The following is a 24,857-nucleotide window of genomic DNA, read 5'->3' as shown; positions in this document are numbered from 1 at the left end:
ATCGGCTATTGTTAAGCATGGCTTCGTTGGTTAATAGTACGAGTGTGATTACAATGAATTTATTTCCAACTTAGCGCTACCTCCTAATTAAGTTTTCGTTTGCCCATGGAGTAATTTTACCTCCATGGTTTCCCAAAACCAAGCATCCTATGTCGAAATTGAGTGAAAAACGAAAAAATCACTTACTTTTAAGTCACTTCCGGTTAGTTTGTTACGTCTGGAAAAACCTACAGACGATAATCTGCAGTTCATCATTATAAATTTCATCATGGAAGTACAGAGCTAGAGACTTAAAAGTAAAGCCGTGCAAGTAACTTCAATTTTTGATGTTTTGCCGTAATTTCTAAGCTTGTCACTATACAGATGTGCTGATCACGTCACGGTGATCAGGTGACTGTTCTCATTAATATGCAGTCAAAATTCTGCCTAAAATGGTTGCCCATACCTGCCCTATTTTTGTGAGCAGTGCAGCCAACGGTAGAAATGGGGCAGGGGACCAGACTATAGTTTTGATTTGTTGGGAAATCGTGACTGCGGTTTTTTTTCAGCATATAGCCACCCTTTTGGAGTCTGTGGATTAGTTCGCCGATACTTTGGGTCATAGCACGCGTAACCAATTTGCGTTAGAGGGCAGAGCAATGACTGCGCGATCTATAGATCGAGCAGACGATCGATCGACCAGCAGCTACCCACCCCACAAGCGCCTGTGATTTCGAGCCTTATAACAGACGACGTCTTTCTTATATTATAATATGATGTTTTAGAATGGTTGAAGTATACATCTTTGTTCTATCGAGGTTCATATCACAGCAGTGTTTGATAATTTGATGGTTTGCCTCTTCGCTGTACCCCACACATTGGTGATCGCTCTGCAGTAGCTTCTACCGATTTTAGAAGTAAGGTCAGAGTCACATGCTGTGCGCCCGTACTTGAATGGACCAAGTACAATCGTCTATGTGTTTACAATTTCTTGATGTGGTGTCCTGAATTCTCTGTAGGAAAACCCAAATTACTCCCAAATATTGTGAAACATCGACAGAGCAAAACCAGAGAGACTATGAGCTGCTGTCACTTCTGCTTTTATTTGGTACGATACGCGTTACTTGCATATTCCTTTCTATTTATGATGTAAAATCTTTATGCAAAAATTAATTCACACATTATCAGTGCTTCTCAAAGCTCATGTGACTTTCCAAGAGAATTTTGTGAAATTGTTCAGTCAACTAGTGACATATTGGAGAGAATTGGATATCGATAAGTGGATGTTGGATTGGATAGATTTGACAAAAGAATTTCTGCATAAAATATCTGTATAATATCATTCGAAAAAGAGATAACGAACTACTATAAAAGGAAGGTAAACTTTTCTCAAGGTGAAAAGCTAATGTATTTCTACAAGAAACTGAGCTTTATATTAAGTTTTTTACGTTGCTTTATCCTCTTCTATTTCATTTATACCATAAAGTACTGCTGATCATCAAATATGGTTGTACGAAACGAACTGGACAGGGCTCTGACGTAGGATGAAATCTGAATCCGGAGTTCCCCAATTGTCGTCATAGCAACTAATTGATCACTAGGTAGTGGATAAGAAAAAAATACAGAGTAAAATTCGATATGAACAGTATATCTCGTAACGAAACGTAACGAAATGGAATTTATACATGTAGCACTTTACAATTTAATATAGAAGTAGATCATCATCATAGCCTTCGATCATAAAATCAATTACTTTTAGTGCCATACAAATGTACTTAGAAATTCATCAGAATAAAAATAGAATCAAGTGTGTAACGGGGGTTTCGGCATATTATGCAATTTGAGATTTGATGATGGTTATATATTCTTGTTTACTCTATGAACTGGATTTGCACTCTAAAATATCAAAATTGCCTTACCATCACAACCACGACGATTCAGCGATAGTCTATAACCATCTGGACAGTCACAGAAGTAACTGCTACCGGAACAGGGTACGCATGTGTGAGTGCAACCGCCATTATAATGTTGACAAGGGTTTGTCGTCAATCCTGGGTGGTACAAAAGAGTGACAACTTACACATTTTAGTTACGTCACAAAAATGTTGGGGCTTTTACTTTGTACTTCTCTGCGCGCCGATAGCCTACTCAACGATATGCGGACTTCTACAAAAGTACTGTCTTCCTTTGCGTCATGACGTCATGGTTGATTCGGCTGAAGAGAGGATGTCTATCACAACACTTTCTTATCATACCGATCGAACCTAACCGAGTAGGTCATATTGCCATTCTACATTTTCGACAGAAATGTGGCTAACCAGAAATTTTCTGAACGAAACCCGTCTGGATTCCGAGAGCATAAGGTCGAAAAGGCTTAGTTTTCGTCTATATAGAATTTGCTTATGTATATGTGACATGTTTGAAATTCAGACGGTACGGCATTATGTACCAAACTATACACTAGACTTTGTGTATTACTTTTGATATATATAAAGTAACAAATTCATGATTTTGCTCACCTTCATTACAGGTTGGACCGGTGAAGTTCGGAGGGCAAGTGCAAACATTTGGACTGATGCAGGTGCTGCCATTTTCACAAGATGGTGTACATATTGCTGTAATGCACAGATTAAGGAATCAAAACTGGGTTTATAATGAGCTTGTACGATGACGTGAATCGCACGGTGTATGTATGTATGTATGTATGTATGTATGTATGTATGTATGTATGTATGTATGTATGTATGTATGTATGTATGTATGTATGTATGTATGTATGTATGTATGTATGTATGTATGCATGCATGCATGCATGCATGCATGCATGCATGTATGTATGTATGTATGTATGTATGTATGTATGTATGTATGTATGTATGTATGTATGTATGTATGTATGTATGTATAGATGTATGTATAGATGTATGTATGTATGTATGTATGTATAGATGTATGTATGTATGTATGTATAAATAGATGTATAGATGTATGTATGTATGTATGTATAGATGTATGTATGTATGTATAGATGTATGTATGTATATATGTATATGTATGTATTTATGTACGTATGTATGTATGTATTTAAGCATGCATACATGTTTATTCGTGTAACGGTCAATATAAACGTAATAGTAACTCACAGAAATCGAGTTCTAATAATATATACATAATGATGATGTGATACGAGATGACAATTTTCACGAACTTACGTGTTCTGCATTCGTTGTCCATGTTGCTCCATCCGGGACAACAATATTGTTCAGTTACTAGCTCGGTCGTTGGCCGACAGTCAGTGTGATATTCTGTCCTGGAAATTTATGTCGCAGTGAGTAATTAATTTTGAGTGCACTGGGACCGTAATGATTATTATAGCTTAAAGGGGGAGTTCACCAAGAGTGATTTTTATTACATATGTACTAGCTTTGTAGTCACTTATCCCGGTAAAGCTATTTTCGCCATTTATAACTCGTACGATTTTTTACAAAAAACGATACAAATAGTACAGGAAGTTGTTCATGTAATTTGAATCATGGGAAAAAGCGCCAAGCTTGGAGCTTGCATAATGTGATATGGAAGGGGCCAATTCCTATGAATATGGCTGGTCCACTCACCTACACTGTAAAAATAGCGGACGCTAGACGCGTCTTTACGCGTTCAAAATGTACATCTCGGTGTTCAAATTTGAACGGCTGGTGTTCATATTGTTAACACTAGTGTTCATAATATGAAAAATGATGTTCTAAACCTGAACACTATGTGTTAACAACGATCTCCTTCAAGTGTTCAAAACTCAGCATCATAGACATTTTACAATACTGTGAAACAATTAACTAACAGTCTTATGTGTTGTTTTCTTTACAATGGCTATATTAAATCTACTATTGCTTCACTGTCCGGCAAACGTACACGGATTTTGGTGTAACGAATTTCCCACTAAGTGCAAAATATTTCCGACCTACAATTGCTGAAAGCATGTTTTTTCTAAAAAAGGAAGAATACAAAATAATTTTACACATTTATTAAGTGTTGAAAGTTTAAAAATTAGAAAAGAAAATCAGAAAACCACCATGAACGTTTTAATTTAATATCGGCGTGCAAGAGGGGTTCTATTTCTGAACACTAGGTGTTCAAGTTTGGTGTCTTTTCTATCCCATGATGCATCAAAACGGAAGTTGCGACATTTTTTCTTGTAAGCGCACCTGAAGTCGTGATTGTGCGGAAGCAAGACCAGAAAGGGTAAGTTTCCTCTCCAAAATAGTAAAAGGTATTAGATTTTTGAAGCATCTATATTATCGTCCTTTGAAATTAATTGTATTGTACCTTGAAATAGCTTAACTACATGAAGAAACCTTGTTTTCTTTCAGTGGCTGCTATACCAACAACTAGCTGTGACTACGCAGTGGTACTTTTGGCCATGGCCTATCGATCGATCTCACTCGGGTCAAGGGTCATCGCAACACAACTGTAGCGATAACCCTTGACCTAAATGCGATCAATACGCCTTGCATAGTACCGCTGCGTAATTACAGCTGACACATGTCTTTTAGGAGACACAATCGCATTTAAAACATCAGTTAAACATCTTAGAGTATACAATGTATTGTTTCAGCATATGAGAGTTTGGCTTTTTTATTTTAACCAGTTGATGACAAGAAGAAGCCAATATTTTGTAACAGCATTGAAGAGAGGTACTGTATATGAAAGTCTCTCCTTTTCCTTAACCTAATCAGCCAGACATTGTCTTTCATTAAAGTCTCATCTCGCCATATTACCTATTGTGGCATTTTTCAGGATGTAAAAAGTTGGATTTAACTGAAAGTCGAAGAGTTGTTATAGAAGCTGGTGGTACAGATAACGAACAAGATGAGTGTACAGGTAGCTGTCTTGAAACAAGCTTGAGAACCCCAGTTCATCTCTAATGTAGATTTAACCTTCCAAGGTCAGTAACTGAATTTTGATAAATTTCTGTATTTTTGTTCGAAATTAATCTAGGCTTTGGTAGCATGCTGTGATCAACTAAATGTTGCCTTAGAATAAGCTTTCACAGACGTGTAGTCTCCCTTATTTAAATTAAAGCTGAAAGCGACAGACCATTCAGAGTAAAAATGTCCACTCTGAATTACTGATTTTTCTGAAATTTTCACTCTGAATTTTCTGTCACTTTCTGCTTCAATTTTTCTTACCCCCTTGCATCTGATGAAGGAGACTTCGCGTCTTTGAAAGCTTATGCCCTTGTAAAATTTAGTTTATCATAGCCTGCTACCAAACCGTAGATTATTTTGTATTGTAGCTCAACACGTCTCTTGTATTTAGCAACTGGTTTTTAGCTTTGCTGTCAGCTAAATAGGTGGATGTGTAGCATTGTCATCAAATTTGTACACCCAACGGTTTTTCTTCAAAACAGCCTGTACGAATCCTTTAATATTTAAATTACAGGTCCCAAGGGATTACCGTAATCAGATATGTTCAAATTATGGTGATATATGCAAATTTATATTTTTGAGGCTAATTTTGCTATTTTGTGGCAAAAATCTTCTCTTTAACTGACGTCTTCAATAGTTGGTAAACATGTCTCTCAAAACGACCTTTGTCAAATTTGTGGTAGTTGTGATGAAATATTCAAATTTTTATATATCATGGCAATTTTTGTCATTTTTGGTCAAAAAATCTTTAAAAACTCTTTTTCAAAACTGCTAATCGAACAGCTTTAATATTTAGGACATAGGTATCTACTGATAGTCTTTTTCAGATTGTTCAAATTATGCAGAAATTTGCAACTTTTTATTTTTAGGTTATTAAAGACATTTCAGACATTTTTAAGACATTAGGAAGTACCAAAATGTGGTATATTCAAGTTATGATGAAATGTACATTTTTTTTCATTTTAAGGGTGATTTTTACCATTTTGGTAAAAAAATTTTACAAAAATTAATAGCAGGGTACACCAAAATTTGAAAGGTGTTTACGAATATGTTTTAAATTTCTGAAAAGTATATTTTTGAAATGTCACCCATTTATTTTAGGGTTTACTTAAAGATATTACAAACAAACAAACCTTTTTTGTTTATGAAGTACTTTGTTGGACAAGGAAATAGGTTTTACCCTTCTAAGGACCCACTTTCCCCACTTTCTGCATGTTGTGCCTTACTGTGACACTTTGGCAACTTGACATGTTTAGTGTGGACAACTATATACCATGTGCACCAGAGAAGCCTTGACTAACTTCTTTTTTCTTCAAAATTTACAATTGTCTATAAAAGAGGAAATGTCTTTAAGAAACCATCTTACAAAAATGAAGCATGAATTTCATACATATACGTCTTTTCAAGACAATACGTATGCCAAATTTTGAGCTTTTTCAGATGATTTTTGTACGTTTTAAACAAGTAGGTTTGGTAGCAGGCTATGATCAACTAAATTCATGAGGGCATAAGCTTCCAACGACATGAAGTCTCTTTTATCAGATGCAAGGGGGAATGAAAAATTGAAGCAGAAAGTGACAGAAAATTCAGAGTGAAAATTTCAGTAAATTCAGTATTTCAGAGTGGACATTTTCACTCTGAATTTTCCGTCGCTTTCAGCTGTAATGTTTCATTCCACCCTTGCATCTGATAAAGGAGACTACACGTCGTGAAAGCTTATTCTCCGGCAACATTTAGCTGATCATAGCATGCTACCAAAGCTTAGATTAATCAGAAAAAATACAGAAACTTATAGAATTCAGTTACTGAGCCTTGGAAGTTTAAATCTACATTAGAGATGAACTCAAGTTATCAAGCTGTTTCAAGACAGCTTCCTGTACACTCATCTTCTTCATTATCTGTACCACCAGCTTCTGTAACAACTCTTCAATTTTCAGTAAAATCCAACTTTTTGCATTCTGAAAATAATGCAACAATAGGTAATATGGCCAGATGAGACTTTAAATGAAAGACAAGTGGCAGATTGGGTCAAGGAAAAGGGGAGACTTTTATATACACAGTGCCTCTTTTCAATACTGTTACAAAATATTGGCTTCTTCTTGTCATCAACTTGTTAAAATAAAAAGCCAACCTCTCATATGCTGAAACAATACATTGTATACTCTACAATGTTCAATTGATTTTTTACATGCGATTGTCTCTACTAAAAGACATGTGTCAGCTGTGATTACGCAGCGGTACTATGCAAGACGTATCGATCTCGCTAAGGTCACGCGTTATCGCTACAGTTGTGTTGCGATGACCCTTGACCCGAGTGAGATCGATCGATGTGCCATGGCCAAAAGTACCACCGCGTATTCACAGCTTGTTGTTGGTATACTAGCCACTGAAAGAAAAACCGTTTCTTCATGTAGTTAAGCTATTTCAAAGTACAATATGATTAATTTCGAAGGATATTAATGCAGATGCTTCAAAATCTAATACCTTTTACTATTTTGGAGAGAAAACTTACCCTTTCTGGTCATGCTTTCGCACAATCACGACTTCAGGGTGCGCTTACAAGAAAATGTCGCAACTTCCGTTTTGATGCATTATGGGATAGGAAAAAGCACCAAACTTGAATACCAAGTGTTTCGAAATAGAACGCCTCTTGCACGCCGATATTAAAATTAAAACGTTCATGGTGATTTTCTGATTTTCTTTTCAAATTTTCAAAATTTCAACACGTAATAAACGTGTAAAAATTATTTTGTATACTTTTTTTTTAGAGAAAAAACATGCTTTCAGCAATTGTTAGACTGAAAGATTCCGTCGCGTGCGGGCGCTCCGGCGCACTTCGACCTACGACCCTTGTAGACCGGAAATATGTTTCACTTAGTGTGAAACTCGTTACACCAAAGTCCGTGTACGTTTGCTGGACAGCGAGGCATTAGTAAATTTAATATAGCCATTGTAAAGTAAAATAAACAAAAGATTGTTAATTGTTTCACAGTATTGTAAACTTTCTGTGATGCTGAGTTTTGAACACTTGAAGGAGATGGTTGTTAACACTACGTGTTCAGGTTTAGAACATCATTTTTAATAATATGAACACTAGTGTTAACAATATGAACACTAGCCGTTCGAATTTGAACACCGACACGTACATTTTGAAGGCGTAATGACGCGTCTGGCGTCCGCTATTTTTACAATGTAGTTTTCAGTCGCGCCAGCGAGGAACACTGCGCCTACGTTTGTGTAAGGAGCAAATGCCAGATGACCTTACAGAACACATACCTGCCGCGAAGTTATACACGATTTCAAAACTAGCATAGGCTTAGAAATTCATTAGTGTTAAACAAAGTTACGCTATTTTTCGAGAACAAAATCGAATCTCAAGGCGCGAACACTGTGTAGCGTCAAGCCCGATTGTACCCTCGTTGAAATGCTCACGGAACCACGGTAATGCGACCAGCTTCGAGTTCCTTGTTTTCGATATTACTTACGTAATGCCGTAGGAATATACAGGCATTTTTCGTAGTTCGAATTATTATTGTCGTAGCTAAGTGTATGAAAATGTTAATTTCATTTCACGACTTTTTGAGGCTTGGCGTGCGGTCTGGGCGCAGTCCTTGACCTCCCCTGTTACAGTTGAAATTGCATCCCTACCGTATGAATTTCAAAGTACTTTGTGCCCGGAAAGTTCTGGCAGCGGCGGGGTTTATACGGATACAGAACCCCATATTGGCGACGAAACTAAAACAGATCGATTTTTACAAATGTTAACGTCAGACAAATTTTGATCGCGGGAGAAATATGGGCCACCATGATGTTTGTTTAAATTGACGAGCACATCGAAAAATCAACGCAAACAAGTTCCGACGCACCAAAATTGGTGACGGCATTGAAGCGAGTTGTCGTGACGTAGAACGACCAGAGTATAAATCCCGGTATTTTCTGTTCAGAGACGACAAACTTGATTTGTGCATGTGAAAATAATATTTGTCATTATTATACATCAATCATCAAGATCAATTGAATTTTGTGTGCTCTTAAAAGCTGTACGGAACCCGTTCCGTAACATTTACCGTTTCCAGACTGCCAAACCCCCGCGGCTGCATTCACTGTTGAACGGTTTTAAGGGACTCATTGGACGAGTACAAAACGACTTCTCGCGCTCCGTGCGTGTGGTGCACAAGCTACAGGCCTAGGTAAGAAATATTAACAAAGCGTACGGTCCATATCGTCAGGATGGAATTCTAGATAGCTAAGCTACGAAGTCCAACCTATGAGATGTAAAACACAGATAGTTGATGACAAAATCTAGATTGTCAAGACGCAATTTTGACGATTTTTCCCGTCATACATGCCGTTTCAACATGGCGGCCTAGGATAACGTCGATGCGAAGGCAGCAGTCGTGGTAAGTTTTTACCGTTATTTTTAGTTTTGAAGTGAGAAATCGTGAAAAAATGTATCGCCTTCCGGGTCAAATATCATGGAAAATGCCCTCGTGAAGTATTTTTGTCGAACGTTTGGTATTTTTAGATAAGATAGATGTTAATTGCGGACTGCTGTGGGTCTGCTAAGCTGATCTGTGCGATATCCATAGAAAACCACGTGCGTATCAGTACAAGTATGGTACACGGTATGGTGCAGTGCTGTGCAATTTAAGATCTCAACTCGTTGACTTGGTCGTATACAACATGCGACTTCTACCATCTGATCTTTGAGATTACCGTATGTGCAGGGTCTAGCTTATTAAATGGTACTCATGCAAAGTTTGCTCCATTTCCTATTAGTATTTGCAAAATCGCACAGATCTGCTGGTAGACCCACAGCAGTCTGCAATTAACATCTATCTTCTCTAAAAATACCAAACGTTCGACAAAAATACTTCACGAGGGCATTTTCCATGATATTTGACCCGGAAGGCGATACATTTTTTCACGATTTCTCACTTCAAAACATAAAAATAACGGTAAAAACTTACCACGACTGCTGCCTTCGCATCGACGTTATCTTAGGCCGCCATGTTGAAACGGCATGTATGACGGGAAAAATCGTCAAAATTGCGTCTTGACAACCTAGATTTTGTCATCAACTATCTGTGTTTTACATCTCATAGGTGGGACTTCGTAGCTTAGCTATCTAGAATTCCATCCTGACGATATGGACCGTACGCTTTGCTAATATTTCTTACCTAGGCCTGAGCTATCAAGAAGCGCGTCAAGGATAGCATACTTACACTATAAACTGGAAGAAAAATTGTTGACATTGAACGAAAACGGTCAATACTCTGAAAATTTGATGCCTCAGTTACGAATGAAAGATGTGTAATAGTAAGATTGGCGCCGCGCATACGCTGCGCCAATGTCCGAGTGCGTCCTTTTCGATATTTTCGGGATAACCCCATAATATCTTCAGAATCCCAGTTCAAGTTACTTCAAATGCAAACATTAGAGCATCTTAGTTTTCATCCAATTGATACTTGGTATTTGGCTATTGGTATTTTAAGAAAATATTTGAAATTGGCAATAACTAAAACACTCAGATACTGGCATGATGTGCAATCCACGATCGTGACGTTTACATAGACGATCAGAACGTCTCTTTAAACCCTTAAATATTATTTGCTAAACATCAAATAGCAACACACGTCTTATTGAAATGACAACTCCGTATGGCAAAATTTAAAAAGTACGTTTGTCGAAATTTATTCAAAAAAATTTGCACTTTGAAGTGGTCGATATATCTTACTTGTAAGCTGTACAGCTACTCCATCCCCACCATCCGCACGTCCTGTGATACATATCTTTTGATGAAACTAGTATGCTTCTGTATGTTTCGCGCTTTACTTTCCGAGTACACACATGAGACTCCGAATTCGCCCTAGAAAAGTGAACATTAAAGCAATACTGTAGCAACTGTAGACCAATTGTACCCCCTCGAGGGAAATCAAATGCTGAAAGAGAATACTAGAATACATCGCATAGGTCCCTTTTAACTCCTGTCAGCGTAATATTACCCATTCTTTGTCTGTCGGTCTGTCTGTGTGTCTATGTGTCTATGTGTCTGTCTGTCTGTCTGTCCGTCCGTTTGTCTCTCTTTCTATCTGTCTGTCTGTCTGTTGGTATGTGTGCGTCTTTGGGTTGGTATAGTAATTGAATAAAATTTTGATACATCGATTATAGTTCGAAATACCACAATATTTTTCCGATATTTGATGGGCGTACTTTGCATAAAATTTATTAACATTAAAGAAAATCATATTCTCTCTAGCTATACTAACAGTCCCGTATTTTGGACATGTATACATTGGGATGCTCTTATGCAGAACTGTTGAATAAGCATGAAATTTGCATATGGAAATTCCTGACAAGTTATTAATTTGTTTTCTTTCAAAATCCTTCCTTTAAAAACGTAGAAATTTTGTCGGTAGCTTACTTTTGGTGGTCAAATTCATGTGTGTTCTAATGCATTAGCATTAGAATACACATGAAATTAGCAGAAATCATGATTGATGTGTTTAGAGGTTCGGTCAAATCAATTTTCTCAAAGAGCCGTTTTACATAGCAGTTTTTTTTGCCGAATGTTTTCGTTTACGTTCAATCCTGCGACCAATCGGCCGATTTTGGTTTTGAGGTTCGTAGAGATGGCCGCTTATTACGCTTGAAAATAATGACAAGTTTCCTTCAGTTTCAAGTTTTTGGGGTCAGTTATCAGACACATGGGTTTAATTTAGACATCCAGGGTTTAATTCCATTGCATTAAATATTGACATAAACTTTCCAAGAAATTAGTGCACGACAAATGTTATATATCTTAACGGTCACTCCATTTGCTTTGATCTCGTACTTGGTGCATTTGATCCGATTAACGATATTACAAATTGTTCAAATCATTTCTGCTAATTTCATACGTTTTTGCATACGGGATTGCACAAAAGTCCGTCCCCAGGGGTAGTGGTGAGGGGTAGGGGTGTCTTGGTCTCAGCACACGGTTCTTCTTGCTATGGTTTATTTTATTTTAATACGTTTGACTATGATATGTATTGCTAATACAGATTTATACTGCCAACCCTTGCTTATGTTAGCACTGGTTTTGTAACGATTTTTTTCTCCTTCGCCTTGCCACCTATTTTTCCTTTGACAATCTTACACGAAGTTTTGTCACTGTGTTGCGTCTATTATCTGACTAGTTTGATTGCCTAATTCGCCAAAGCAAGCAAGGGAATTTCTAATCTGTGGACGGTGTCCACCAGATTATCACCGGAAGTCAACAACGAACGCGCCAGCAATGTATGCCTTGCTGGTGCGTTCGTTGTTTACTTTGTCAAAGTTAATCCAGTGGTAATCTGGTGACAGCGTCCACAGATTAGTAACTTACACCTGCTTGTTTTTGCGAATTAGGCAATCAAACTCTTCAGATAATAGATGCAACATGGTGATAAAAAGTTTACGCAAGATTGTCAAGGGCAGTGCTCAGTTAAGACCAGAACTCCAAATTAAGGTTGGTAGAATAAACTTTTATTAGCAATACAACCAAACACCTACCCATCCCAGGGGACGGACTTGTAGACCCCTATGGTTTTTGTCTGTCAGCTTCAGTGATATCTTGGTCAATAAATCATTACTGTTTAGACATTATTTTTATGACCTCAAACTAAACGTTATTGCAGAAAAACAAATACAATACATTACTTTGCCGTAACGATAACCAATACCAGAGTCGCCATTATCAAGCTCTGCTTCAACATTCCTGTAGGCATTCTTATCTGAAGAAAGATACAGACAATTATTTAATTTATGAGTTCCCAGAATAATGTCTATCAGACTCTTCACAGCAATGCAGGTAGCAACCATTTTTGCTAGTTGGTATGTGATTGGAAGCAGAAAGGTTAAGAATAATATTATTAGAACTGATACGAGGAAAGTCTGCAAAGCAACAACACGGCAAAAGCTTGTCCCAAAAAATACTTTTTGTCGTTCCAAGCGACTAGTGACGAGTATTATCTACTTTCTGTGAAAAATGGCGAATCTACCAAAATATCTGCTGAACAAGATTTTATACGAGTGACGACACAGTTGGGTTTGAGTCCAGTTTTGTTGATGTCCTTAACGTGTGAGACTTGTCACAATGAAAGCACGCGATGTTGCAAACGACCTTCACTAGAACTGTGTCGGAAAATTCGGAGGTATGGAACCCTTAAAGGGGTACACGCCAAGAAAAGGAAACTGTCAACCATTAAGGACATCTGATTCCAAATAAAACGACAGAGAATGAAGTTTCCGGGTTCACAAAATATCGTATAAGGCTTGCAACTGTTTGAATTGCAATTCTCGTGTGAAAAGTTTCCATCGTAAGATCAGAGGTAAACATTTGAAAGTTTTGTGAAACGCTGTCTTCGGTGTTTACTCCGGTAAGAATTCGGACACCACAAAACACCATTGTCTGTAATGTAGTAATGAAAGTGGCGGGTTCAAACTTAGGGTAGCTTCTTTCTTTGGCTCTGAGGAAAACAATCTATCCATGGATGCTATGACATCTATGCTTATCAGCTGTAATGTGTAAGCTCCTTGAACGAGATGAAGGCTATACCATGAATATTATTATTGATCTTTATTATTGATCTTTATTTATTAATCTCGATCATAACTCCACAGGCTTTGAAGACCTCTTTTCGTGAAGGCCGAGACACATAACATGAACCAAGGATAGTTGTGAAACGCAATCGTGAAATATCATGGCAATGACAATCGTGAAATATCTCGTATGAGGAAACATACGATGACGGATTTTTACATCATTAAAGCCCCAATAGCTGCGAAGGTAAACCGATCTCAAATATCAGTTTTTTAAGAGTTTTCTTTGAATACCACCAAGTAAAGATTGAAAAAGTGTTGAACACTGCCATAAGTGTTGAAAACACCCATCAATAAACAGCGTACGCAAAACCGCATATACGAGAAAAATTAGGCCAAAACGTATGGCAATAATCGTCTGAGTGGATAATACCTTTCATAGACGATATATAACATGTAAAACTGCCAGGAAAAAAGTTACTTTTAGTATTCATCATAATGGTTATGTTGTAAGGAACTTTGATTTTGCTCGTAATTATCAACGAACACACCTGGAATCCCACCCCAACATACACTTGATTGAATGAAAATGCCTCTTAGCATAATACCGTACCGATTCCAACCCTTTCCCTTAAGGCCCTGTCACACCTTGACGATTTAGCCAGCGTATGCCAACGTATGAAAAATTTGGCGAATACGCTGGGCGTACGTCGAATACGTTATGGGTAAGTTTTGTATAAGTTAAGAGCACGCTGAAGCACGCTTACACGCTGGTATACGTCGTAGTACGGCGTGGTCGTCGAAAAGTTTTGTGCATGAACAAAACTTTTCGACGTATGCCAGGGTATGGTTCATACGTCCCGCACACGCAGGCCATGAGTTTTTGGTAGGTTATGCAACAGTTAAACTGGAAGGTCCGTCGTACGATACGGCCGACCTTCCAGTCAAGGTAACGATTAACCTTTGGTGAACCCGGAAAACAGAACTACTGCTCGAGTGCAACGGTGAAGAGTTGCATCTACCAGCCCATAAAGCACTGCCCTCCTCTTTCGTGCAGTACCTTTGGCGACCCCGGAAATAGACATACTTTTTCGAGTACAAGGGTGTAAACGTAACCCGCTTCTATGTCACACTTCCATGGGTAAATTATTGATTAAATGCACTTTATTCGCCTAGTGGTGACATGGAGTCACGGACGGAGCCGTATTGCCGTAAAGGTCTACAGTCCCCGCGCCCTTTTTACTTCTGACGCCTATTAAGTTAGAATGCGCCTTTCCTGATTCCCCGCGTGTTGGGCTCATTTAAAAGCTCTGAGAATGAGAAAAATTTTCATCATCTTAGGTATTCGAAATTTGAAAATCTTTATTCCTCTGTAGAGTTGAAGATGGTGGCCATGTTTAACATCAAATACCGGTGAATGTGAGCGTTAGGTAATTTGTTACTCTGTTCCACACTTTGGACGGTGAAACTTGATTTCTATTCTTGATCCTGCACATTAGGATGAAGGATCAGGTTGAATTTATGTCTATGAAATACTGTTCAGTGTTTACAGAAGTCAAGAAGCTTGCAATAACCAGCTTTGCAAAGGAAACAAAAAAAGTGTTAAATCGAGTTGAAGTTGATCAAAATTAATGACATACCTAGTGAATTTTACGACTTTTTTAATCGACCATGATAAAAATTGGTACTGTGTATCGAAAGGCATCCTGGTAACGTTATTAAACCTTTTTAATAATCAGTTTTACTAGTTTTTAAATCCACTGAGCGAATCATTGGCTTCACTCTCGGATTATAGAAGTTTTTGTATGTATATTTATCAGAATTTTTCGGTATTTTGTAGGGTTCATTATGAAGCTCGCGGAATAACAAAAGTTTTCACATGCTTTGTTTTTGAAAATCGAAACATTTTTCCTATAGAGTTAACAAAGAGATGGCGGTCATTTTGAATTTCAAATATAGGTTAATCAAGTTTCCGCGAGGAAAGTTTGAGAAAAAGTCTGAGGCTTTAATGTCGAAGCGATCGGCTTCTGTCTCTGTTTTGGTTTATTTCTCTTCTCAACAGTAGTTAGGTTTATTCTGGTGGAATTACGGACATGACTTAATTACATCGACATTATGTCTAGATTCCGGAATTTAATATTACCCTCAGTGTCTGTGTGAACATTTAGTGTACCAGTTATTCAAGTATGTGTACGGTTTATCATTAACACTTATTTCCCGCCCATGTTCAAAATACAGCATAGCTGCATGTCTACCAATGTCGTACAAACATGTAGCACCAAAAGCACCAAGTATACGACTGACACAAATTGAAGGTTATTGATCAAGCTTAGATGAGAGAAAGTAGCTTGAGAAAGAAGTGTAAATGTTAACCAGGCGAATAACTTCTGCGTTCGATATTTAATGTTACATGTCTTTTCATAGAAGTTTCACTCAAGCGGTTTAAGGTAGAACGCGCATCGGGGACAGACATTCGGACTCTCAAACTTTACAATTCTCTTCGAATATACCACTTACGGGAGTTCATTTTAAAGCTTTTGGTGTACGAAAGCTTAGTTTTTCGAAATTCGAAAATTTTATTTTCTCAATTGAGTTAACACAGGGATGGCGGCCATTTTTAATTTAAATATCAGTAAATCTACGGTAATTTGTTTCTCTATTAAACAAAGTTTGTTAAGGGAAATACATGTATGGCCAAATAAAAATGTCGACTTTGAGGGATTAGTTGTCATTTGAACAAAATGAAACTTCGAGACCGAAATCAAAGTAGTACAATAAAATTGAAGTTATTCAGTTGTAAAGCGAGCAAACAATTACTTAAGATAAAATGTTATTCTCCAGTAATCAAAGTGGAAGATATATTTCAATCGACGAGATTCTTTTTTTTCAAAAGTTTAAATCGGGTCTCAATCTTCACAGACTCGATACTTAATTAAGAAGTTCAGACGTAATCTTGAAGGATTCCCAAGAAATGTTTATTTAATTCCATGTGATCATGTAAAATTATATTTCCCTGTTTGTTTAATGCTGTTTACATCAACTGCTTGAGTTGCCAACCAAATGTGGTATCTGGTCTATTGCGTAATGAGAATAATGAAATAGAGTATTTCTTGGTGGCATTCCAGTAATCAATGTTAATGTTCAGAATTTTCATTTCTTCTAAAGTGTCATTTTCACTTCCTGCTTTTTAGCCGTTTTTTTTTCTTCAAGACCTTATGCCATGTTTTAAAATAGATCTTAGATCTTGAACAGTTCAATTCTGGATTAATTTCATCCAGATATTCTGCAGGGAAAAACTTTCATTTAAATAAATAGGGTCCTTTGAGAAGTGTAATTGTGTTAGGATAAACGTCAAAAACTAACGAAATCTCGTTATCAAAATCTCTCAAAGTAGAAAAAAGGTAATGCAATGCACTACTCACAGTAAGACACAAGAAGGTTGAACGAAAATGTCTTGCCTTAAAACTTGGAAAATGTGTTTTAGCAAGCTAGTTAAATTATTCAAACATTTATCTGACGCCCTCTGCGGCACCTTTAACTTCAGTAGAGAATAAGAGTAAATTACTTGGCGCTTCTGAACTTCATTTCGATATATATTTTCGGACATAAAAGTTCACTAATGACAGTGTTTATCAGAGGGCATATTTGTATAAATGTAAAATTAGCGAAGCAAAACTCTATTGCTTGTCAAAAACAAAGTACCAGCATATAAAGATACAAATTTCATCCGTTATCCGTAAACTGGTCCCATCTTAAAGCCTAATGCGCAGTGATATCGATGACTATTATAATAATAATTAATATAATTCGGATAGTTTTCAATCGGATTCGAACCCACAACATACGGCATCAGTCGCCTACCTGAGAGTCCACAGACAGAACCACTCGGCTAAATCTCCACTCCCAAAAAAGAGTGGTTCAATAGCGGCTAAGTTGTTACATTTTCTGACTGAGACCGCTCAACACGTTGTAGAGTTCGTGAAGCACTCACGCACGCATGCTCACTATCATACATCGCACATACACACTTTATCGAAGCGAAGAAACGAATTTCATCGCTTTAACTGGGCGAACGATAACCTCGGGGACAATTCTGTCCACCAGCAGTGTTACCTACCCAGGGTAGAAAATTCGGATAGTTTTCAATCGGATTCGAACCCACAACATACGGCATCAGTCGCCTACCTGAGAGTCCACAGACAGAACCACTCGGCTAAATCTCCACTCCCAAAAAAGAGTGGTTCAATAGCCAGCTAAGTTGTTACATTTTTCTGACTGAGACCGCTCAACACGTTGTAGAGTTCGTGAAGCACTCACGCACGCATGCTCACTATCATACATCGCACATACACACTTTATCGAAGCGAAGAAACGAATTTCATCGCTTTAACTGGGTGAACGATAACCTCGGGGACAATTCTGTCCACCAGCAGTGTTACCTACCCAGGGTAGAAAATTCGGATAGTTTTCAATCGGATTCGAACCCACAACATACGGCATCAGTCGTCTAGCTGAGAGGCCACAGACAGAACCACTCGGCTAAATCTCCACTCCCTAAAAAAGAGTGGTTCAATAGCCGGCTAATAAGTTCTTACATTTTTCTGACTGAGACCGCTCAACACGTTGTAGAGTTCGTGAAGCACTCACGCACGCATGCTCACTATCATACATCGCACATACACACTTTATCGAAGCGAAGAAACGAATTTCATCCCTTTAACAGGGCGAACGATAACCTCGGGGACAATTCTGTCCACCAGCAGTGTTACCTATCCAGGGTAGAAAATACGGATAGTTTTCAATCGGATTCGAACCCACAACATACGGCATCAGTCGCCTAGCTGAGAGGCCACAGACAGAACCACTCGGCTAAATCTCCACTCCCAAAAAAGAGTGGTTCAATAGCCGGCTAAGTTGTTACATTTTTCTGACTGAGACCGCTCAACACGTTGTAGAGTTCGTGAAGCACTCACGCACGAATGCTCACTATCATACATCGCACATACACACTTTATCGAAGCGAAGAAACGAATTTCATCGCTTTAACTGGGCGAACGATAACCTCGGGGACAATTCTGTCCACCAGCAGTGTTACCTACCCAGGGTAGAAAATTCGGATAGTTTTCAATCGGATTCGAACCCACAACATACGGCATCAGTCGCCTAGCTGAGAGGCCACAGACAGAACCACTCGGCTAAATCTCCACTCCCAAAAAAGAGTGGTTCAATAGTCGGCTAAGTTGTTACATTTTTCTGACTGAGACCGCTCAACACATTGTAGAGTTCGTGAAGCACTCACGCACGCATGCTCACTATCATACATCGCACATACACACTTTATCGAAGCGAAGAAACGAATTTCATCGCTTTAACTGGGCGAACGATAACCTCGGGGACAATTCTGTCCACCAGCAGTGTTACCTACCCAGGGTAGAAAATTCGGATAGTTTTCAATCGGATTCGAACCCACAACATACGGCATCAGTCGCCTAGCTGAGAGGCCACAGACAGAACCACTCGGCTAAATCTCCACTCCCAAAAAAGAGTGGTTCAATAGCCGGCTAAGTTGTTACATTTTTCTGACTGAGACCGCTCAACACGTTGTAGAGTTCGTGAAGCACTCACGCACGCATGCTCGCTATCATACATTGCACATACACACTTTATTGAAGCGAAGAAACGAATTTCATTGCTTTAACTTGGCGAACGATAACCTTGGGGACAATTCTGTCCACCAGCAGTGTTACCTTGCCAGGGTAGAAAATTCGGATAGTTTTCAATCGGATTCGAACCCACAACATACGGCATCAGTCGCCTAGCTGAGAGGCCACAGACAGAACCACTCGGCTAAATCTCCACTCCCAAAAAAGAGTGGTTCAATAGCCGGCTAAGTTGTTACATTTTTCTGACTGAGACCGCTTAACACGTTGTAGAGTTCGTGAAGCACTCACGCACGCATGCTCACTATCATACATCGCACATACACACTTATCGAAGCGAAGAAACGAATTTCATCGCTTTAACTGGGCGAACGATAACCTCGGGGACAATTCTGTCCACCAGCAGTGTTACCTATCCAGGGTAGAAAATTCGCATAGTTTTCAATCGGATTCGAACCCACAACATACGGCATCAGTCGCCTAGCTGAGAGGCCACAGACAGAACCACTCGGCTAAATCTCCACTCCCAAAAAAGAGTGGTTCAATAGCCGGCTAAGTTGTTACATTTTTCTGACTGAGACCGCTCAACACATTGTAGAGTTCGTGAAGCACTCACGCACGCATGCTCATATCATACATCGCACATACACACTTATCGAAGCGAAGAAACGAATTTCATTGCTTTAACTGGGCGAACGATAACCTCGGGGACAATTCTGTCCACCAGCAGTGTTACCTATCCAGGGTAGAAAATTCGGATAGTTTTCAATCGGATTCGAACCCACAACATACGGCATCAGTCGCCTAGCTGAGAGGCCACAGACAGAACCACTCGGCTAAATCTCCACTCCCAAAAAAGAGTGGTTCAATAGCCGGCTAAGTTGTTACATTTTTCTGACTGAGACCGCTCAACACGTTGTAGAGTTCGTGAAGCACTCACGCACGCATGCTCACTATCATACATCGCACATACACACTTTATCGAAGCGAAATAGAAATAGAAATAATAACGCGAATAATAATAGGTTCAATTTCCGTGAAAATTCACCATACTTTGGGTCGAAAAGACCAAATATGATATCGATTTCACTGCCCCATGTTTCCATGGTAACCATTTTAGGGGTTGAAAATTTCAGTTTTTCTAATATCCCATGAAAAGTTACTTTGATTGATATGAAAATTACCTAGTGGGGGAGTTCGGGTCAGAGAACACAAAAACCAGACTTATCTTAATGTTTCGAGTTGCCATGGTAACTATTTTGGGATTGAAAATGTTACTTTTTCCCTAATTCCTATTAAAGAACTATTGATTGATGTAAAAAAAAATGATAATAAGGGTTTTTCTTGTTAGCACACAAAAAAACCCACTCATTTTAATGTGAGATGTTTCAATGGTAACCATTCAGGAGTAAATATTACCAGTTTTTCAAAGATTCCACCTAAAATCCAGTAACCAACAGAATATGTTATATCAAAGGGATATTTTGGGTTAGAAAGACCAAATATCCAGTGTAAAAATCCAGTAATCAACAGAAATATTATACCAAAGGGTTATTTTGGGTTAGAAAGACAAAACATGATATCCATTTTTACTGCCCTGTGTTTCCATAGTAACCTATTTGCGTTTTAAAATTTCAAAGTTTTTCCAAATTCCATTAAAAGTAATCCCAGTTACTATGCAAATGCTCTCCTAAGTGTATTTATCACAGCATGAACTCCATGTTCATTTTGTTTCATGTTGCCATGGTAACCATTTAGGTAACCACAGTTTTTTATTTAAAACCATGCATATTTTAGATCAGGGGTATCTTTTCTCGTTAACCAGACAAGAAAAGGCTATTTTACGAGATTCTGCCCATGAAGTGAATTTTCTAGTCTTTTGATGTGTATACTTGCACACCTTTAATACCCAAGGAAACAGGTATAATGGACGACAGTGGGACTCAAAAGTTTTGTGACCTATTAACAACCCGTTTCACTCTCAGAGTTGTATGCAAATTTTAAAAGTTGCCATGACAACCTGACATCAACATGGCCTTTTCGGCACTGAGACATACTGTAGCAGGGCTAAAAATTGGCCATGGCCCTTCTGCCGGGAGGAGGCATAATTTCTGTGTCATAGTGATTGATACATTATTATCAAAATGCAACAACTTTTTTTATTGGCCATCGTTTCCTGTGCCTGTCATTCAAGTACGTCAGTTCAGATATTGAAACTTTGTTGCAAAGTTCCACCGCACGGCCGGTCGTCTTCGTAATTTCCAGAACAAAGTCACATTATGTGCCCAGCTGGGTTGACTGCATTTATCTACCTCGTCCCAAAGTGACGGACGGATCTTTCAACCTTTCAGCTTGGTGAAAAACGCATTTATTGATTCGCCAAAGGCCTGTGGATTCGCTTATTTTTGCACAAGTGCTACATGGACATAGGAAAAAGTTCGACTCACCCTAGCCCTCTCGATTGTTGAATACAACCACGGTCCATGATGAGAGTTCTCGAATCAAAAACTGTAGCCGTGCTCGAATACAAATGTCTTCTCATTAAATTACGTCATTCTTGATATACAAGAGTTAGCATTCCAAATCTGTCACCCTGTTTTTTTCAAAGTTTGGAGAAGGGCAGCATTTCCATCTGAATGATTGAACGACGTGAAACGCAAAATTCCATCGCATATTATCCGGCAATATGTACACTGTACAGTAGAAATACTGTATACGCTCCAGGTACGTATAACTATAAGCTTATACTCCACAAAATGGCCACAGGCAGCGTGAACTTTCTGAAAGGATTTCCTAAACGTCCTACTTGTTACCTTAGAGACTCACATGTGATGTCCTGAAAGGTATTCTCTGCAGTAATTCCAGTTTCTGTCAACATGCAAAGCTGAACGACATGATTATAGCAGGAGACGTAGTGCAGACTACACTCACGCGCACGTTCACTCAATTGCGCATGCTCAATTGGCAGACTACACTGGCAAAAGAGTGCGCATGCGTAAAGTTATATTTGTAGCACAGATCTCGCGGAAACTCATGCCTTTGCTCTATTTCCATCCCAAAACTTCCTTGATTGCTTACATTTAATGCACATGAACAAAATAAAACCAGCAACGTCAGCATAGGGAGAGGGTTTATGGTTTTCGCCACAACTCCAAATGCCACGCTGAAGATACGTTTACAAGGCCAATTACACTGGCATAGACTCTGCACAGTCGCTGTGCCTTGTTTTGTGCACGCCCACGACTGCCACGATGGGCCTGCATTCGAAGGCTACGCTGTGCAGCTCAGCAGCTGTGAGCACGCGCTGCCAGACACAGCGACTGTCAGTTTTTGCAAGTATATGAATATTCATAAGGGTAGTGATGTCAAAAGGAACACCTAACTGGGCGGAGAGAATATACGTACGACAATTAAAAGTCACCCCTATTGACAAAATTAAAATAAACAACACCTCTTTTTCAGAATTCCCACAGCTTCAATGAACTGTTATTAGATTTCTATATAATACTTATAGCCCCTAAACTTGTAATAATAATAATAATAATAATAATAATAATAATAATAATAATTTATTTATTTACCCTTTTTTACAAATAAATGTAGATATAAAGAACTTTGTATTGTTATGTAGGTCATTTTCACACACTCATCATGACCTGAGTTTAATTAGTCTAGAACATTCTCAAGGTCACTGCCCTTTATAATGACCTCACAACCTTTAATTCAATTAGTCATGTTTGGAATGTTCTGGAAATTTACTGAGTTGTGCAAGAGAGATAATTTTAGAACAGTAATTAGCATGTCAATAAAAGTTCTAGATTATTCTTATATGCTCTTATGTAAGCACATGGGTATAAATAGGGACGTGCACAGCTTGCAGTCAGACTTTTGGGATTGTGTCTCTTGCGTGTTACTTCAAGTCTTTGGAAACTCCAGCAGTATTAATTTTCAAGACTTTTCAAGACCTTCACTGCCAATGCTGGATTTATACTGTGGACTTTGTGCAACTTCAAGCCTGCAAGCCAAAGGACTGTTCATTCACCGACTTACTGTTACAACTCTGAGACTGGAGCTTTGCCGTCCCAGCTGAGATAAGTAGTCTGTACACTTTTACAGTTTGTATTCTATCCCTGACTTAGCAATTAGTTTTATTTTTCGTAATAAATTTCGTTTTACACGGAAACTGCTGAGTTCACCTTTTGTTCGTTTTCTACACGTAACAGTACTAATAGATTTATTCATACTGAAACTATGATGACCATGATCACTGATTAAAAAGTTTTACCTAATGAAATTCTGTACTTGGGCTATTTATTGAGAAATGAATGTGATGTTTGTAAATTAATTTGATATTCTAAGCTTCAGCAGCTCTACTTACTTAAAGTTATGCTTGAAGTTTATGAGTATCTCATATTATAGTTAGCTCATTTACACATTTGATGCCTTTTAGTAATTAGGCCATGAACAAACCTGAATGGAGTGGATTCGTCCAAGTTGCGTTTAACATACTTTTGCTAAATGAGCATGCTATATGTACATCATCCTCACATTTTGCAATATTTTTTGAATACATATTTGGGAGTATGATGAGGTTCCCATATCATAATTAGTTCATTTGCATATATTTTGCATATATTTTAATATGTATATCCCTTTTTCTCTCCTCAGATTTCTGAAAGGCTGAACCAATTAAAGCTTGTGCCATTCACCTCCAGAGCACAGAAACGACAGTGAAAGATGCTTTGTCAGACAGAACAACTGTCAGTCATACTAAATTCACTTATTTTGACCTGATCATGTCATTGTTCCTACACAATTTGCAATGCATAATAGTCCAACAAAAAACATCTAGAATCATTCATGTCACAATATAATTAATGCCAAAGTTGCACTTCTAAAGTTTACATTTCTCTAATTTATTGTAGTTGTTCTGTAAATTCCTGAGTTTGTTCTTTCCATGTAATTGTATAGTGTAGCTTGAAGAACGCATACTGTTGTTCATTTTAAAACTGTCTTGCTTCATTTACTCTAGTAAAACAGTTACTAATACTCATGTGTCATGTAATCATTATCAATAGAAATATTTTTGTCTTTTTTATATATTAAAGCCCATGTAACTTCAGAGATCCCATGCTTCTTTTTATATCATAGGAACGCAAATCCTATTCTTTGGTGACAAATTCTATTAAATTCGACTTGAAGTTAAGACGGTGACACTAAAACTGCTTACCACATCCCGACTCAGAAAAATGTTTTTGTCGGATGGGGAAAGCTATTATATTCCACTTATTAACGTTCATGGTTTATAATCGTTCAAATAAGTGATACAGCGACTGATATCGCTTTAATGATATCATAATAGCTTTTTATCAATAGCAATCATGCGGCCGAAGTTGTGAGCACATTACCAGCAACAGTAAATGCAATTTTTGATGCCATTTTACAGCACTCAAATAAGTGACACTACAAACTGAAAATAGTAAACACGTGTAGTTTGGTATACTCACCTGAAATTCTGAGTAGCTAGACTTCGGCTGTTCAACTCGTATGGAAGCCCTAACAGCTTCTTAATCGTGTAGTTTCCTAAAATGGAGCAGCTCACCGAGCTTCAGAGAGAAGATGTTTGTTCTCTTGTCGAGATTCGTATGGCGCGTCCTTGGAGAATTTGATCTCTTTATGGTGTATTGGAAGCAGCGAACTGGTCAATCTGATTGGTCGATCGTACAGAAAT

At 38.2% G+C, this 24,857-nt stretch overlaps 1 protein-coding gene across 1 annotated transcript; it reads right to left on the bottom strand.

Annotated features, from left to right (window-relative positions):
* Window positions 1-1,064: 1,064 nt before the first annotated feature.
* On the bottom strand, window positions 1,065-24,857 carry LOC139143078 (multiple epidermal growth factor-like domains protein 6). Its single transcript, XM_070713241.1, has 7 exons — window positions 24,634-24,857; window positions 12,585-12,658; window positions 10,642-10,773; window positions 3,192-3,289; window positions 2,499-2,594; window positions 1,899-2,030; window positions 1,065-1,576 (listed from the first exon to the last, which is right to left on the bottom strand). Exons 2-7 carry the CDS (start codon window positions 12,650-12,652, stop codon window positions 1,566-1,568), a joined length of 537 nt encoding a protein of 178 aa, XP_070569342.1. The 5' UTR covers window positions 12,653-12,658; window positions 24,634-24,857; the 3' UTR covers window positions 1,065-1,565.

Source organism: Ptychodera flava, chromosome 11 (assembly GCF_041260155.1).
Source record: "Ptychodera flava strain L36383 chromosome 11, AS_Pfla_20210202, whole genome shotgun sequence".
Lineage (NCBI taxonomy): Eukaryota > Metazoa > Hemichordata > Enteropneusta > Ptychoderidae > Ptychodera > Ptychodera flava.
This window is presented reverse-complemented; position numbering and strand designations above follow the sequence as displayed.